The 20,057-nt window shown below is 38.1% G+C and overlaps 2 protein-coding genes across 2 annotated transcripts in view; one reads left to right on the forward strand and one right to left on the reverse strand.

Annotated features, from left to right (window-relative positions):
* Nucleotides 1-20,057, forward strand: part of LOC146003027 (uncharacterized) — a 257,704-nt gene that overhangs the window by 237,243 nt on the left and 404 nt on the right. The window contains exons 3-5 of the mRNA XM_083141189.1: nt 15,366-15,560; nt 16,265-16,455; nt 18,634-18,741. Of these exons, the coding sequence (XP_082997315.1) occupies nt 15,366-15,560; nt 16,265-16,455; nt 18,634-18,741 (494 nt within the window). The remainder of the gene's footprint in view (nt 1-15,365; nt 15,561-16,264; nt 16,456-18,633; nt 18,742-20,057) is intronic.
* LOC146002749 (uncharacterized) overlaps nt 1-20,057 on the reverse strand; it is a 67,057-nt gene that overhangs the window by 43,563 nt on the left and 3,437 nt on the right. The gene's annotated exons all lie outside the window — the stretch shown is intronic.

Raw genomic sequence — 20,057 nt, forward strand, 5'->3', positions numbered from 1 at the left:
GGACAACATTCAATTGGAGGCCCCCATTGATGTTACAAGACTTCCAGACAGATTATGGTATTTTAAGAATACAATAGTGGATATCAGTTACGCTTTAATACAATCTCCAATCCTTCCAACGCAAGAGACGTCAAAAATATATAGAAGACTGTGTTCACTATCACAAAAACAGTGTAAAATTGTAGATCGGAATCCAAGAGTCAATTGGCGGGAAGTATGGAATAATATACAGGCCCGCCACCTTACGTTAAGAGTCAGATCAGCGTGGTATATAATTGTACACCAAATATTCATTACTGGAGTTAAACTTTATGATATAAAATTAGTAAATACTCCAATATGTGCTACATGTAATGTACAAGATAATTTAGTGCATAAGCTTAGTGAATGTCAAATAATCCAAAAATCATGGTTATATATCAAAAAACTTGTGAGTACAATTTGTCGTACATCAGAACGTAACATTTCAGTAGATATTCTTTTGTATCCTTCCTTTGCATATTATCCAAGAACAAAACGCCACAGTGTACAATGGCTCTTAGGCCAATATGCCCTTTTTGTATCCATATATAGGCAACAAGATTTTCACATCCAATTTATCAATCACCTGCACCAGGAATACCAAATGATTCCTCGTTGTAAAAGAGATATGTTATATGCAAATTTCCTAAATGTAATGTTAACTTTATAATGACAAAAATGTATAACATGTACAATAATATGTAATAGTTTCAAATAAAAAAAAAAAAAGTCGGTAACGCGTCTGACTACCATGCTAAAGGTCCCGGGTTCGATCCCCGGCCGCTTCAAATCCGGGAACTTTTCTAACGGTGGAAGCGGCCCGGCGCCCACCCAGCGTCGAATAACATGGGTACCTGGGGGAAACCCTGGGGGGTAAAGGCGGTCAGTGGCGTGATGATCTGATCACATCACCCCCATTCACGACCGGATCAAGAAAGTGTGGGGCGTTACCCCAACACCCACTATACGCCTTCATGGCGTGGTGCTATGCACAGGGGAACACTTTACCTTTTTTATTTTTTTACCTTTTATTTATGTTTCCCATTAAATCTGACACCAGCTGGTTTCTTCCCTGCAGTTTCAAGTTCAGTTCGTTCATATGACCTGTGATATCTGTTATAAACGCCAGTTGTTTAAGGAAGTCCATCGTATTTTAATAAAAATACATAAAATTAATGTATTTTGCAAACTGGCTTCGCGGGCCGCAAAAAAAGGCATCGCGGGCCGTCAGTTGGAAACCCCTGTTATAGAGTATTGGTAAAGTACTCGCGTTACAGATAATCCCCTCCCCTCAGATTAAGGATCGCGGGTTTAAATCCACAACTCTCCAATCTTTATTTATTTTTTTAATTTTTTTTGTGTAAGTATAGCATTCAGATACATTGAGTATTGAGTTTAGTAATTTAGTTGAATAATTTTGTTTCAGAATGTTCGCAAACAATAATTCAGTGTGGAATTCGACGAATTTTTCCAGCAACTCAATGTATTTGTTTTTTCTTTCTAGCAATAAGGTATACAATTCATAGATCAGATTAATATCAAGGCACTAACTTTCCACAAAATTTAGGCATGCTACATCTGAAAAGTCTGCAATTATTTTGAAACTAATTTGCACAACATATCCTTGATTATTACCATTCACTATAAGTATTTATTTTTATTATGCTTTATAAAGCAATAGGAACATTCATCAATTTGGATAGAAAATTACCTAATTTGTTGTGGTATTCCGAGAGAAAGTATTTGGTCAAACAATGAACGTGCTGACTAGAGCTCGGAAGTTGAAGAGGAATCATCTTCTTTTCTGAGCCTTCAACACAATGCTAAAGGTGATATCAGTCCGTTTCCCTTCATCTAGATCCAGAAAACATTATCTTTATCAATTTGTCGGCCCCCGTTTTTGCTATTAGGTCAGTTTTAGTATTTTTTCCTTCTTTGTTACATGTTTCTTAACTTAAAGTTTTATCTCCCTCCTTCCTTGTGCATTTGCATTTGCTAGCATAACTTATAGATTTAAATATCCTGACATAGTCCTTTTAGCAAGTTCGCCTTTAAACAAATATTTGGTCAATAGAATAGCATAACTATTATTTCCAAGTGAAATATTTAGCAATACATTAAATAATTAATTGTGGTAAATTTATTTTTCTTAGAGCAAACTTAAAATACTTTGTGTGAACCCTACTTTGAAATTCCCTTGCTAGCATCCGTTATAGCTTTAATCTGTGCTTTTAAAATAAAATTAGTCACAATATTAAATTATATTATACTCTGGTAACACAGCTGTATTTTCGGATGCTGGCCAACTACAATACCGTAGAGGGCTGATTCTGAAAGGAGATTATTATAACACCATTAAGCCTTGTTTCCATGATATAAAAATTCAATATGCTGACCAAGGCAGTAATTTAATTTTATTATAAAACATAAATTAAACTTATCGTTTCAACCTTATAGCAGGGTCTTCTTCAGACTCTGCACCAAGTACAAATACAACAAGATACAAAAACAGGACGATTTATATACACAAACATTACTCCCCTCCATACTATTAGAAAGTTCTTCTGGAACATTCTAAGAACATTTGTACTTGGTGCAGAGACTGAAGAAGACCTTGTTAGAAGGTTGAAATGTTACGTTTAGTTTATGTTTTATAATAAAATTAAAGTACTGCCTTTTTCAGCATATTGAATTTTTATGAAAGGAGATGAATGATTTATACAGGAAAGCTTTGTGATGTACTTTTATGTAAACTTGAAGTAAAAGTAAACAAAAACCACATTAGCACTTAATTGCTTCAGTAGTTTAAACCACCAAACAACCGGCTTTATCGAATTATTCAGCTACTCTTGTACTTTATGAAAAAAAATAAGCTTTCACTTTCAGAGCGAAAATTCTTTTGGCGTAATTTTTTACAATTTTTAGGTCATTCTATAGATCATCTTTTGACATTTTTTAGGTCATCAACTTCCGAGTTCTAGTCATAATTTTTAATGCTACTAGCATTCTCCAGCTATCCTAATGGCTCAGCAAATATTCGCCACCTAAAACTACACATCTAGAGAAATGTGTATGTCTTCATATCTCGAACAGAATGTTTAGAATAACGTGAGCAGCGTATTATAGGGGGATGGTGTTTGGTTGCGGATTGGAAGGTCGCGGGTTCAAACCTACTTCTCTGCAAAAACTTTTTCGGAAACTAAATGGCCTTAAACGAGAATGTTTATCTACGTTTCTTGGAATTTGGATATTTATGCAATTTACGTCCAGCATTTCCGGATGACATTTCAATCGTAGTAAGGAAAATGTAACTTGAAATATGCAGAAACATGCGATGTAAAGTCTGAGGAGGGTAGTTTCAAACTTTGAATATAGCATGAAATTTGTGGTTGTATCATGGAAAATCCGACGTGTGATTTAGGTCCGCAGTGAAGAAAGAGCACAAGAAAAGAACACCATATATGTATGTATGTATGTATGTATGTATGTATGTATGTATGTATGTATGTATGTATGTATGTATGTATGTATGTATGTGTGTGTGTGTGTGTGTGTGTGTGTGTGTGTGTGTGTTTGTATTGTTGTTTTAAGCCTAGTATATGCACAGATAGGCTAATCGGGACTGGACCTACAGTTTAAACAGAAATCCGAACCACTGTGCAATGAGCCTCCACCGGATATCAAATCCGCGACACCTTGCTTACAACATCCTTTGTGAGAACATATATTTATGCCATATAAATTCTTAATGTGTGTTAACATAACCTCTGTTCCCAGAATGAAAAGAAACGTCTTGCTAGAAATCCTGCCAATCACTGAAAAATTCCTCGATGAATGCACCACATAAATATTTACAGGGATTTAATATCATCTTATTCTGGAACTTTAGTATTATACTGACTTCCTCATTTTTGGTATCTCATTAGGAACTTTATTTTAATGCTAAGAGAACCAAACGTAACCTTCCTAACCTAACGACGAAAGCATATATTGAACAAAATCTTAAAGTAATCGCTAAAATTCCGCAGTATGTGTTAACAGAAGTAAATCGAAATCGAACCAAATGAGGTAGTCCTTATAATACTAAAGTATCCTTATTCTTATATTACATTATTACAATACTTAGTACTTGGTAAATAACAATAAAAAAAAGAATCAGGAAAGGGTGGGATTTGAACATACGATGTTTCGATCTTGACGAAAAAGAATAAAAAGATGACCGTCTAACCAACTTCTCCAGGAGATTACTAACAGGAAACTTTGTTAAACAAGTTGATCTCAGTTAAAAGAACATTGTGTCGGAGTTCTCAACCATTTTTCGCCACACATAAAGGAAAAGGCGCACTTTGCAGAATCGTCCGGTATTATGCAAGGTATATTTACTGTAATTTCGCCTAAAATCATGAGAAATTTGCTTCATTGCGATGGCAATTCTCTCCAGGTGGAGGAGAACCAAATTCAGTGTTTCAAACGGCACATAAATTTCCCTATTTTCAAATTCAGAACGAAGAATCGTAAAAAAATTCAACATTCGTATTTTTATTTTACGATTTTTGTTTAATTATGTATTGTATTAGTCCTCCTCCGTAGTCGAGCGGGTCAGATTCTTGCCCGACCCTGTGGCCGAGTGGTTGGAGTTCAGCGGAAGTGCCCTCGCGAGCAACATCGCCGTGCCTCTGCTCGTGAACCGGTGAGTCATCGGGACTCTGGCGTGCTAGACGACGCGAAACGCGTAAATTTTCAAGTTACGTAAAGTTGTTGAATTGAAAGGAAAATGGAAATTCGTCGCGTAAATACGCTAAAGTTATGGTTTTCAAGTGTGAAGAAGTGCCCAACATCGCTGATGCTTCATCGTTGGATACGGGATACTCTTGCATTGACTGAAGACCAGGTATTAAATATTGAACTGGACCAATACCGTAAGTGTGTATATTAAGTTAGTGACGCGTCTATTAGGCGAACAGTTAATTAATAAATTTGAAGGGAAGTTAGTGTATTGTGATGAGGATGATGAACATGAAATTAGATTAGACTGGGCTGATAGGACAACTACACTATTGCGACTACATGTTATACCAATGGAAATAACCGATAGCCATATCCGTACAGTGCTTGCGCAGTATGGTGAAATTAAGACCCCTCCGGTGGACGAGCGATATTTGGACGAGCATATTTATAAAACTCGTACAGGCAATGGTTCTGAATAAGCCAATCCCGTCCTATGTATAAATACAGGGTATGCAATATTGGGTAACATATTATGGACAGAAACCTACCTGTAAAATATGTGAAGACACTCAACACACAGCACGGTTTTGTCCACAACGACGTGGTGCTATGGGGGAGCGAGTGATACAAGACAATATTGGAGCATTTGCTACTCCTGTAGAAATCCAGCCTAAGCAGTCATATGCAGCAAAGGTACATAGACCACCTAGCCAACGTTCAGCGCATGAGACGGAGATAAAGGCTGACACACATTTTACAGTGTTGCCAATTCCAATGCAGTTGCAAGAAAAAGCTGTGAACAATGAACGCGATAAAAATCTGCAAATAGAGCCGAAAAATGCTGATGTTTCAGAACACCAACTAGACCCTACCAAGGAAACACCTCTACCTGCGTCTATCCACAGCACATCGTGGGCGGAAGATGTGGCATCTTTAGACAACCTCCACAGTGACGTACGGGATAACGTGTTAGTGACTGACAGTCTGGAAACAACTGATCAAGCGATGCGCGAGTCTGACACTACGAGTAATCTTCAAATGGAGACTGACATGTACGAAGCAGGAGGATCCCATACACTGGAAGATCAACAAAACAAGGTTCAGCTTGGTGAAACCACAACAGGAACTAAGGACAATGCCAAAAGAAAATCAAATGTGAAGAGACTCCAGGAACAGAAGCAGTTGAAGAAGAAAAAAGTGCAACAAAATGTGGCACCTAACCCCCACCACAAGAAGAACGTGAAGCAGCAGGCAATAGCCCTCTCCCCAGTACGTATAACCAGATCCCAAAGTGTGACAAATTTAGCCCCGAGTGTTGATTTTCAACCTGTGATCGGATCCAAATTCAGTGTTTCCCCTAGTGTGTCTAGTGAATGTGTGGGTGCAAGTAAAAATGAAAGTCAGAAATAGCATGTGTAAAATGAGTAAAGGTATATGTGGCTTGGTCACGTGTTTGCACGAGGTACCGTGCACATATGCATGGTTTACGTTTCGTGGCATGGAAGGGAGTGGCAAAACAGTGTACGAATATTAGTGTCCACTGGGCAAAATGTATAATTCGAAGTGTTGGGTAACCCTAGTTCTTAAATTTCTGTTAATTGTATATATGATGACTACTCTCCGTTTAGCTACGATCAATGTTAACAAAATGCGATCTTTTACTAAACAGGAGGCGCTAGGAGATTTTTTTCCTACAATCATCTTTAGATACAGCACTTCTTCAAGAATGTGGAATAACAGCATTTAACCTCCCCCCAAACATATTAGTCTATAATAATGCGACCTTTCAAGCGACAGGAACAGCACTTTTAGTACGTAACACCGTACCGATTACAAATGTGATGTAAAAGGTAAAGGTAAAGTAAAGGTAAAGTGTTCCCCTGTGCATAGCACCACGCCATGAAGGCGTATAGGGGGTGTGGGGGTAACGCCCCACACTTTCTTGATCCGGTCGTGAGTAGGGGTGATGTGATCAGCACCACGCCCCTGACCGCCTTTACCCCCCAGGGTTTCCCCCAGGTACCCATGTTATTCGACGCTGGGTGGGCGCCGGGGCCGCTTCCAACCGTTAGAAAAGTTCCCGGATTTGAACCGGCCGGGGATCGAACCCGGGACCTTGCGCATGGTAGTCAGACGCGTTACCGACTGAGCCACCGCGGCCAGTGATGTACCATCCCAATGGTAGAATTATCTCAGCAAAAATAGCTAATGTTTGGGTATATAATTTATATGCACCTTCAGGGACACAATTTAGGAAACAGAGGGATGCGTTTTTTGCGACGGATGTCGCTACTGAAATGCAGGGTACAAGAGAACATATAATTTGCGCGGGCGATTTCAATTGTGTCCTGCATCCGCAGGACCAAAGACCTGGCTTTAATACCTCCAATTCTTTGCAAAAATTAGTAAATGGGTTTAATTTTACAGATGTATGGAATGACAAATATTTTGGACAGAAAGGGTACACGTACATTCGTAATAATTGTGCTTCCCGTTTAGATCGATTTTATGTAACACCACATTTACGCCAACAAATCAAGTCACTTAGTATAACACCCACCTGTTTTTCAGACCACAGTGCCGTAATCATGGCGATAAATGTGGATTTACCAATAGTACCTAGAGGGTATGGCTACTGGAAATTAAATGCTTCTATCCTTACAGATGCAAATTTCCAACGAGCCTTTCAGGACCAATGGAATGTATGGGAAGCCACCATACCAGACAAAGTGATATAATTCGCTGGTGGGATGAAATTCTTAAACCGGGCATAAAACGGTTTTGTCTTAGTTATTGTAAGGAACGTTCTAGTGACTGGAATAATAAATATAATTTTTATTACCGTGTGCTGCGTGAACTTATACATGAAGCCATTGAAGGGAAACAAGTGCAAACAGAGGTAAAACGTGTACAAGCTGTACTGCTGAGGATGACAGCTGAAAGACGACAAGGTGTAAAAATTCGCAGCAGACTCCCCCACTTTGATAAAGAAGAGGTTGCATCGATAAGCCATGTACTGCAAGAAAGACACAATGCAAAAAGACAATTTATTAGCGAAATAAACGATAATTCTGGAATTAAAATAAAAACAGCCCCGGAAATACGTAAAAGATTTTACAACTATTTTGAGAATCAATTTTCCCAACCAATAACACAAAATGTAGATTTGACGTATAACTTGGAATCCTTGTCCGAGGTCCTTGACGATGAGGAAAGTGAGCAATTAAATAACGACTACACAAGCGAAGAAGTATTCCGTGCGGTTAATTCGGGGCAGCCTTTTCTGCACCTGGTCTGGATGGGATACCAAACAAACTCTACCAAACATTTTGGACGTTGATGGGAAAAACACTAACTGTAGGATAAATGCAGTGTTCCGAAGGTATAAAATGGGAAAATCCTCAACTACTGGGATTATAGTTTTAATACCAAAATGTGTGAAACCCATTGAAGTTGGTCAATATAGACCCATTTCCCTCTTATGTACTGATTATAAAATATTCTCTCGCTGTATGCTAGGCAGACTTATGCCCTATGTAGAAAAAACTAGTTGGAGATACACAATATGTTTTTGGTATGAACATGAAAATTACAAATGTCTTACAAACGCTTCGTGAAGTGCTTACCTGTTATAGAGTCAATAGAAATAACCATGATAATGCTATATTAACAATAGATTTTGAACGAGCATTTGACTCGGTACACCATGATTACATATTTAATGTGCTTCAAAGATACGGTATACGTGGACATTTTTTGTCAGCATTTAAAAGCCTTTATAGTAACGCAACATCCAAAATACAAATAAATGGATTTATGACAAGAGAACTTCCTATTCACAAGGGAGTAAGACAAGGTGACCCATTATCGATGATAGCTTTCTGTATCTCATTGAGACCTCTTCTTTCTGCATTAGAAAAGCAAGTACAAGGCATCACCATACAATCTATAAACACAAAGGTGTTGGCCTATGCTGATGATGTTAATGTATTAATAAATACGCAGACTGATATTGCTGCAACGTCTAAAGTATTACAGGAATTTGTTCCCCTTTCAGGGCTCACAGTAAATCAGAAAAAATCAACTCTTATGTATTTAAACCCGGATATAACTTACCCTCAGAGCGGAGAATTTCATGTTGTTCCATCGATAAAAATACTTGGAATCATTTTCGCGCGCTCCCTTCAACGAATGATCCAGTTAAACTATGACAGAGTGATAAATGGTGTTAAAGCAGTTCTACAAATGAATAAATTTCGAATACTTAGTATACAGTCAAGAGTGACGTTTGTACAGGTGTACGCTCTCTCCAAGGTGTGGTATGTAGCAAAAATCCTCCCGTTGCGGCAACTGGATATTTTTAAGCTCGAGAGTGCTGTGAGCTGGTTTGTCTGGAACGGTCAAATCTTGCGTGTAAATCACGCAACGCTTTGTTTACCCTATGCAGAAGGGGGAATGAACCTTGTAAACGTGGAATATAAAAGCCAGGCTCTACGTATTCAAGCTGATGTAACGACACTGATTCAACACCCTAACAGCCTCACTAGTAAAGTTCTGAGACACGCCTTGGACAACATTCAATTGGAGGCCCCCATTGATGTTACAAGACTTCCAGACAGATTATGGTATTTTAAGAATACAATAGTGGATATCAGTTACGCTTTAATACAATCTCCTATCCTTCCAACGCAAGAGACATCAAAAATATATAGAAGAATGTGTTCACTATCACAAAAACAGTGTAAAATTGTAGATCGGAATCCAAGAGTCAATTGGCGGGAAGTATGGAATAATATACAGGCCCGCCACCTTACGTTAAGAGTCAGATCAGCGTGGTATATAATTGTACACCAAATATTCATTACTGGAGCTAAACTTTATGATATAAAATTAGTAAATACTCCAATATGTGCTACATGTAATGTACAAGATAATTTAGTGCATAAGCTTAGTGAATGTCAAATAATCCAAAAATCATGGTTATATATCAAAAACTTGTGAGTACAATTTGTCGTACATCAGAACGTAACATTTCAGTAGAGATTCTTTTGTATCCTTCCTTTGCATATTATCCAAGAACAAAACGCCACAGTGTACAATGGCTCTTAGGCCAATATGCCCTTTTTGTATCCATATATAGGCAACAAGATTTTCACACCCAATTTATCAATCACCTGCACCAGGAATACCAAATGATCCCTCGTTGTAAAAGAGATATGTTATATGCAAATTTCCTAAATGTAATGTTAACTTTATAATGACAAAAAATGTATAACATGCACAATAATATGTAATAGTTTCAAATAAAAAAATAAATAAAAAAAAAAGCGGGTTAAGGCGTTCACTCGTCATGAGATCGTTCGCTGCGGGACGGCGTAGGTTCGAATCCGGCTCTGGTCGGAATTTATTCGGCCTACGTATAGGGCCGGTGGCAACCCACCATCGTGAGGAAATTGGGAAGCTCCGAGTGAGTGAGCGTAACCCGCTCGAGAAGACCTACAACAACGGCTGGGGGTTCGTCGGGCTGATCACCCGTCACCCCAATACTGGTCTAAGACCTCCACGCTATAACAGGTGACGGAGGAACAGTGTGGGAGGGAGACCAGCAGTCGGTAGGTAAGTCAAGGCCCGCCAAGGTGCTGTAGCGCTGTGGGTTATGTTATGTTATGTATTGTATTACTGGTTTAGGGTTTCTAACTTCATGGAATGTGAAAGAATGAAAAAGTTCACAAGAGCTTTTTCATTTAGAAAGGAAAACTGTTGCTAAGTTGGATACTATTTGTTGGCTCTGATGTGCTATGTTGCCAAATTTACGAATTCAGTACTGAACTTTTTCAGGGCGAATAAATAAGGTGTTGCAAAGAGTAAAGAGTACATCGGCATTATAGTGAACTATCCGTAAAAGTAGAAATATATTTTGTGGATAAAATAATGATAAGTAATTATTTTACGCTATGTAAGCAATACCATTTGACCAAATAGAATTATTAATATGGATGTTTTTACTGACATTAAGAAAAACTTCACACTACATTTCGAGCAAAATATCTTACACTACTACAGAGCCTCCCCGATGACGCAGTGGTAGCGTCGTTGCCTTGTAATCAAGGGGTTCCGGGTTCCATACCCGGTGGAGGCACATAGTGGTTCGGATCCCACTTTATTTAAACTGTAGGTCCAGTTCCGATTAGCCTTACTGTGCATAAAGTCGACTTAAAACAACAACTCAATCAATCTTACAATACTTATTAGTTTGTGGAGGAGAAAGAGAAAGCTTTGATAAATTTAGTAAACTTACCAATGTAATTGGTTTGTCATAAACGACGAATTGTCAACCAGCAAAAAACTGACAACTTATAAACTTTTACATATGGAAAATTGTTTCTTACTTTACGAGTCTTCAAATTTTGTAGAAGGAAATTTATTGTTCATATCCGGCTGACTCTTAGGGGCTGAGTTCGGGTCAAAGAACTTTACCGAGATGTTGTAGAGTTCATGTTAATATCCAGAACAAACAATCCCGCAGGTCTGTGGCCACTGAACAAGGAACAGGAAGCTATTCAAAATGGCCGAAACGATTTCTTGCTCTATTATCGAAGAACATAACATTATGTTCCTTAATGAAGTCTGAACCATATAGAGTCAGTCAACACGGTTGCAATGAAACATAGATAAGAACTGACAGTCTCTTGGAAACCTTTTGTACATTATTGGTTGGCATTAACGTCGCATTTTTCTTATTTAACCTCACTTTTCTGCCTATGAAACTGACGAAGAAACACTCATGTCAGGTCAGGACTCGAACCCTAAAACTTCGGTAACGATATTGAGAGTTGGCTACTCAACATCGACCAGACAGGCTCCTTGGTTGGTTTGAAATCTCATAAATTTGGGTACATTATGTGCCATGATATCCCCTTTGGGTTAATGGAGGCTATAATCTCCACCCCATTCTGGGTCAGCGTTATTTTTTCAAAAAAGAAAGAGAATGCCATGCATAATTAATAGTAATCATAACCACCCCTTACACCCTCACGAAATTTGAGCACACCGCCGCTACCAGTCATACACTATTACCAAGGTGCGATTTGTGTTTTTATCAGGACATATTGGTTTACTATCTTAAAAATCTTGTAGGTGCTTGCTAATAGCTTCCCAGAAATATATTAAGCAATTGAAACCTCACATGCAGTGCCTTCTTACCCTATACAGGGTGATTCAGAATTCCAATTACACACTTCTAAGGGTTGTAGAGGGGACTTAAGAGATCAAATTTTGATAAGGAACCCATGTCCGGAAACGTACCGTTTTGGTGCTACGCAGATGACAAGATCACTTAATTTCACATTCTGAAATCAAAGTATTAAAAAAATAAGTTTTTGACTTACATTCGGAGATAAAATACTAGATTTATTTTCACTGCTAGTGCTATCGTGCTTCTAAGAGTAATAACTGACACTGTGCTTTAACCGGGTATAATTTTAGGATTGCTTATTCAAGCATTATGTAACAGACTTCAAGTTTTGGCATAGTTGACAACCTAGAAACAAAATAAGGGTGAGTGTATTAGCGTTGCCAACATTTAATGAACAGTATTCTATCTAAAAAAAATGCTTTACGATATAATATGTATTTTTTATATAGCTATGGGGATCTAAAATTAATTTTTTGGGTGTGTAAACGAGCCTTTGTTCTCACTTTTGTATTTGTTCTTTTTTATGTTTCTTTCTTTCTTTTGTTTGTTTGTTATTTGTACAAACATTTAGTACGTAGTATGTATTTAGTATGTAGTGTATGCATCCATTGGGGTTAGGTGGCAGAACAGCCGCAGGCTGAACCTCGCTCTTCAATAAAGGAAAATTGAAATTGAAAACTGCCAAGAAAGGGTTGGGGGTTCGAATATCGGCTTGGACATGGGTGTTCTTTGTGAGTGTATCTTCATCAATTTCATCATGTTATCACTCATCTTCATCTTCGCAATTAGCCAAAAGTGGCAGAAAAGCGAAGAAAAATAAACCAATTAATCAATTAACTGAACAGAGTTCGAACTCTATAAGTATATATATATATATGAAAAATATACTGGTTGGGAAAGAATCACCCCTGGTTTTGATGCGCCATTTATATCCCGAAGCTGGGATGGTTCAAAACAGAGGGAGGAAATTCCTCGTTCAAATAGCACCCTGATTACCAATAGCGTTTATGTCGATAGAAGTAGGCCTAATTAAAAATTAAGTGCAGAAGTTGAAAAATTAGAACAAAGTAACAATAAATAAAACAAATTTGTGTTCCAGACGTGAGCATTACAGCGATAGGATTGTCTATAATTTGCATCGGATTTAGAAATGACGTATTTATGGAGAGCAGCAGTTCAGGTGGTGAAATTACCAAAGATCATCCTCCCATCTTGCTGGTTTCGGCTTAACGGTTAACCGTTAGGACATGGTAGCGCCGTGACCCACTCAAAATGAAGTGTAAAAATGCATGTTAATCACACCTCGTATTTAAGCTCATCTTTTCTTACCGAGTCTGGCGCAATGCCGTACCGTTGCAGGAACATGCGTTCAAATGTGAGGATCTCGAATTTGACCCATAACTGTACGTTGAACGACTAACCATGATCCTTCGCACATAATTTGCCCTTGCACACAAACTGTTCCAGACCAAGTAACATTGTGAAGTCAATGAGGACGCTCAAGAGATGACACTACGTTTGAGAGATTGTGACATTGTCGACGTTACATGAAAGTAAGTAAATAACTCTTCTACTTTACATGCTTTTTTCTCTTGTAATTTATCATTCACGCATATGTTATAAAGTGAGTTTACTATAGAATCGGTTAGTTTAGGAAACTATCCAACCTAGAGAGTGCCTACTTTTGGGGGAGCAGAATATATTAAGTTTTCTCCTTTTTATCCAACTGGTTGCCAAGTGCCTAGGCTGGCCTAGTATTGATGGCTTCCAGGAAAGTAGGTCCTGTTCAAGCACTAAGCAAGTTAAGTAAGATTAAGTTATGACGGGGTTTGTGCTATATGGTGAATTTTATCAGTAGATGTGCATTAAAATCTGCAATTCCAGTCTTGATAATCATATTGTGTTAAGTATAAACGCTACCTTGGTGGCTGAATCACAATCTACATAGAGGAAAAAAAACGGATTGGTTCGAATTAACAAAACATGATTGTTTGATTTATTGATTGATTTGGTTTATTTACTTCGCTTTTCTAATCTCGAGGATGAAGATGAGTGATAATATGATGAAGGGATACTCACAAAGAACACCCATGGCTAGGCTTACCATACGTCCGGGATTAGCCCGGACAGTCCTGGTTTTTTAGTGCTGTCCGGGATTGCAAAATGTCCGGGGTTTTGAGAATCTGAACATGAAAATAGCTACCGGTATTGAATATTCACGACCAATTTTTAAGGTGTTTCAAAAGACTGATATTAATGTACCAACATTTCTAAAATGGCTGAGTTTGCTATGTCTTTGCCTGGAACATCTGCTCCAGTTGAGAGAGTATTTTCAATTATGGGGAATATTTGGTCAGCAGAAAGAAGTAGACTTCTAGTATCCACTGTTAAACATCTGCTGAATGTTAAAATTAATTCAGAACTTCCATGTTGTGAATTTTATGATGTTATTAAAACAAACAAGCCATTTCTGAAAAAAAAATCATGTCTAGTGAAAAGTTCAACTGAGTCAACTAACAAAACGGAGAACAGAGAGGCTTCCTAAATATCAGAAAATGTATTATTCAATTAAATATTTGAAAATTAATTGATTGATTTTAGAAAATAATGTTAATAATGTTATCTTGTAAAATTTATAGTTTAATGTTCCAATAAAATGTTAAGGCTTTTAAGTAATTTCAATTTATTTTTGTAAAGAAAACTGAAATTCAGGAGTAACGAGTTGATCGCAAATATGTCCTGGGTTGGACCCCAAAATATACGGTAAACCTACCCATGCCTAGAATGTGATTGGAACTTGGGACGCCTGGCTTCGTAGCGCGCTCTGCTAAGCAACTCCGCAAAATGTGTTTGGTTAAGCTTTTTGGTAGCTATTACTAAATTTTGACAAAATATTTGGTAACTCTAAGCGAATGTGCACGATTAATATAAACTACTTTTTTTTGGTCGCTCCAAACATTTCTCTGCAAGTCATAGAAGATTTTGGGTTCGAGTCACGAATCCCTTTATCAGTTCCATCCATTCACTATTCGTTCTTATCAGGCTCGTAACCAGAATTTTATTTCGGGGGTTGGCCATCCCTTATCAGCAGCCGTCCTTCTACAGGCAAAAAAGTGGAGGTAGAAGCCCTGAAGATGATTTTTTAAGTATATTCCAACTTATTGTACAAGTTGTTTAACCCTGCTAATGAAGTCAAAGTAATTATCACTATACACTATTTAAATCAGATATCCCCTGGCTATGCCTGGTTCTTATCGTGGGATAATTTTTTTTTTTTTTTTTTTTTTTTTTTTTTTTTAAACTGACCAAAGTAATGAATATCTCATTGCCTTTCTTGGAGTAACTTATCGAATTCTACTTTTTGTATAAAAAGTCCGTTGTTTTTGTTCTCTTGTACATGAGACTTTCTCTCTACACTCAGATGCACGCGATGATCATTCGGCTTGCTTGTGTGCTTTTACTGTGGTTACTTGGTAAGACAAGTGCGCAGACCCTGAACTTGGACATTGGACTGGAACAGTTAATAAGGGAGAGGAACGCGACATCCTGCAACGGAATGAAAAGTTTGTCCCGAAAGAAGAGATATCTGACGTTCCCTAAAGGAAGCACTGTGAAGGTTTGTATGGTATTAATATTAATAACAATGAAATAGTTTACTTAGCTGCTGGGAATAAAACAAACATGTATGGGAACATGGGGCAAGACAGGGTACGTAATGTTTAACAGCATATAGAAAAAATATATTTTCATGTAGAAGTGTTAGCGAAAAATGCAGACTCGAACACGGGTCTCTGGCATATCGTGCCATTGCTCAACCTTTTTACCATTTCTTTAAAAAAGAAACTCCTTAAAAAGTATTTTTCCCCCGTCATTCTCTTTCACAGTTTTCACATCAGGGTATCTACCAGTCTGGAAAACCTGGAAATATCAGGGAAATTTACTCTGTTTCTGGATAAATCAACATTTTTGTAGTAGTATACTAAAAGGTAAAAAAAATAATAATAATAACGTGATAGGAAAAGGCCTTCCATCTTGAAATCCCATTTCAAGTCAAGATACGTATAAATGATGATGTTTAATTGATTTGGTGTTTTAAGTCCACTTTATGCACAGTAAGGCTAATCGGGACTGGACCTACAGTTTAAAGTGAGATCCGAACCACTATATGCCTCCACCGGGTATCGAACCCGGGACTCCTTCATTACAAGGCGACGACGCTACCACCATCGGAGAGGCCTGATGATGTTTAAATCATGCAAAAATAACTAATATTACGTTTTGTAATACTAATAACTTAATATAGTAATTCTTGCTTTCCAGTACAGAGTGAGTTCATTGATGGGCCTGCTAAGCCCGGTGAATGATGGCTACGTGTATGGTTTATATTTCGATTTCATCTACGACCTACCACCAGACACAGAATTGCTCATGGAACTGCATGGAGGGCCAAGGTCCTTGCATCGAAGAGAGAGAGTGGACTTATACGAGTCCTTAGGAGATTTCCTGGTAACGTAAGTGATTTGGGTTCAAAATAACTCAAGAATTATGATTCACTACTGTAATTATTGATTGAATTAAAATCAGCACATTCAACAAGAATATGCCGAATACTTAAAACGATATTGCAAACATGACACATCGGAGGGACCAGTCCTTGCAGTAGTGACCATGGGTTAGACGGCTGTGTCCAATACGCAGTCGAGTAAGACTCGACGAGAGGGACTGGACGAGGAACGTCATGCAGCTATGGTGGGCTTAATAGTGTGAAGCTTGTTCCCTGTTACCTATAATTTCTTATGCCATTCCATACTACTGGTTTATTTCGCTGCGTGTTCCAATGAGATTTCACTAACCCCACTCATATCAAATACATGATCTACAGCATTTATTAAATTTTGAATTGAATTGGAGAAAAAATGTCGCATGTTTACGTGGTGGAGAAGTGGGTGACTTTCAGGCCTAAGAAGCAAGCGAGAAACGACATTTGTAGCTTGTGACAGTCCGATACGAAAGGTTGTATTTATTTCAGAAGGTTCGTTTCCAACTGACACACGTCGCTTTTCACTTCGATCTGAAAGCTGTCTACGAAGCCAAGTCTCAGGTTCGAACCCTGGGTAAAACATGAATGTCTTGCTACTTCGGTTATTTTACTTCTCTTTCCCACTTCCCGAGTTAATTGTGGCGATGAGGATGAATGAGGGACTTATAAAGCTGATGACGAGGCAAATACAATGATAAGTCTATTTCATAACCTGCGTTCGAACCTGGTACTTATGGTCCGGCATGGAGATCATACGCATTCCCAATGTCCTTATTGTCTCGATTAACTCAAAAGGTAGAACAACACTATAATGTGATCTAGAGAGAAAAATTACATCATCCCCCACCCCTTGACATATAAATTAAAGCAATTATCCTCCTCCCCTTGACATCTCGAACTGACAATAAATCAATCTTCAACGAACATTCTTTAATCTCTCCAGTTACAATTTATTCCTTGAATGAACATTTGAAACATGAAAACTAAATATATTAAAAATACGAAATATTTGTGTAAAACCATAATATCTCTATAGCCATTGGACAGATTTTTTTCAACTTGGATAATGATAATAGTTTATTGATAGTTTAGTGCTGAGCACTGTAATACCAAATGCAATTCACAGCATACCACCATTTAAATTATGTATTCGAGTTTTTTCAGTCCACCACCTTTGTTACAATTTACTAAAAGCGAGAAATTGGGCCTATCCTTATATTTAGAAACCTTGTAAACAATAGTTCTCAATGTCAATCTTCGATGAGAGAATTTTCTGTAAAATTACACTTATTCTTTTCTCCTTCTTAAATACAGAGTTTGTAGTACATTTACAGATTTCATCCACTTCTCATATTTATTTCTCCTTTGGGCTCCGTGGTCACATCTTACACCCTCGATTTCGGCCACATTTAAAATATTTTCGTCAAAATATAAGTTTCTTCTAAGAAAAGGGTGTTTCATAATAGCGTGGAAGGTAATTTTTTCACACCTACGTGCTTCGAAACTTACGTTTTTGTAATATTAAAATTCCTTGCGTACGTAACGTCAACACGGTTTTTGAGAGCTTCCATCATGGATTCATGTCACAGGCGCACCTCTACACATTTTCTTTTTCTTCTTATGATTAACAAAGACTTAACATACGACTTAACTTCGACCCGCAATTCAGTGCCTGGCCTTGGGATAAAGAGTTAAGTTACCTTCTGAGGTTCCTTGCGAAATCGAGGGTGTAGAATGTGACCATGGACCCCTACTTTGATATTTCATGCATAGTAATATTACAAATAGTTTCTTACCATGTGACATTTGCTGCTGAGCTCCACAAGACACAATCATATTCAAGTATTGAACGTAAATTGTAACATAGTCAAAAGTAATAACATGGTCAACAATGTTGAGTTGTAGTAGATGAGCAATCCTAAAAATTCATTAAGTAAATAACGAAACTCTTTGCTTAGCCAGGAAGTTTTGGTAAATAATTAGGTCTATTCAAGTAAGGTATATATTTATTGTGATGTTTACACCTTTTATTGGTATAAATGTACCTTGGCGCATACACTCACTACTTAAAACTAAAATAGACAAAAGTATTATCAATGTTTGAGCAGGAAACTAATAGACTCATTATATTTTTTTCCTACTGCTTTAGCCTAGGCTTTGATGGACGGGCATGCATACTGAAGACTCTATGTGAAATGGCTCAGAGGTCAGGTGGGCGAGGAACACTAGTACAGGAACTCGTCAGGGTTATTTTTACGTAAGTACGGTTCTTTCGTTCGAAATAGAAGCATTGTTTGTATCACTAAAATTTGAGTAATCAGAAAGCCATGCAACCATTAAGCCATCATTTTAGAAGTAAGGTTAAGGAAGATATTACATTGAACTAAGATAAATATTCACTTGTAGACTAATCCGACGCTGACACAAAAATGGCCGTGCGCTTGTAATAGAGTCCAATAGTGTGACGTCACAGCAGACGACGCGCTGGGACTGAGTCTTCACAACGGGAGAACGTGTTTTCTTCCTATTCAATTCAATGCTATTTTCGTTCAGAAGGGGTAGCTTTAATTATTGTGACAGCAGTTAAGAAACAAAATTGTGATGTGCATCGTACATCAATGTAAAGATGAGATTTCAGAGAATACATCTATATATAACATATACCTTACAGATGAGAATGTAAAGAATAAATGGAGTAGGAAATCGAGTAAAGCGAATGCTCCAAAAGAAATCTCAGCCAATGGGCGTCGACGGTTCAATCGCCTCGGGCTGGTGGTCTCCCACGGTTTCCCACCATCCATAGCGGCAGCGTGGCCGACTTCAGATCGGCTGAACTTCGGCTGTGCTCGGAAGTGGAATGTTTTGAAAATGCATGATTTTCTTACTCCGGTTATTCTTTACCTTATCCTCTGTAAGGTATGTGTGATATATAGCCGTATTCTCCGAAATTTCATCTTTACACTGATGTACAATACGCATCATAATTTCGTTTCAAAACTGCTGTCACAATAATTAAAACTACCCCTTCCGAAGGAAAATAGCATTGAATTTGATACGAAGAAAACACGTTCTCTCGATGTGAAGACTCAGTTCCAGCTCGTCGTCTGCTTGTTACGTCACCACTAATGTACTCCATTCAAATTTGGAAGCTGCCCGTGGGCAGTCCCCTCTCAGGGGCTTTTATTTCTCACCAGCGTTGGCGAGAAATAATTTCCTCTTATCGCTGGTGAACCCCGAACGAACGGCCATCTTTCCAGACGGCTGCCAGCTCAGGCTGCAAGTTGCTTCACTTTTCCGATCCTGGCTCGGGAAAGCTTGTAATTCAAATTTCGAGGCTGCACAGGGGACAGTCCCCTCTCAGCGGCTTCGCTGTCTCACTAGCGCTGGCCAGAAAGAATTTCCTCTTATCGCTGGTGAACTCCGAACAAAAGGTCATCTTTCTGGGTGGTTGCCAGCTCGGGCTGCAAGTCGCAAACTTCAGGAGAGTGAGTGAGACAGGTAATATGCTTTCTCTATCGCCAACCTTGCCTTTGCAGTCTTTAGGTAATTTTAACCCAAGATAAGTGAGTTGCC

Source organism: Lepisma saccharinum, chromosome 19, assembly GCF_977018435.1.
Source record: "Lepisma saccharinum chromosome 19, izLepSacc3.1, whole genome shotgun sequence".
In the NCBI taxonomy this organism is placed as follows: Eukaryota; Metazoa; Arthropoda; class Insecta; order Zygentoma; family Lepismatidae; genus Lepisma; species Lepisma saccharinum.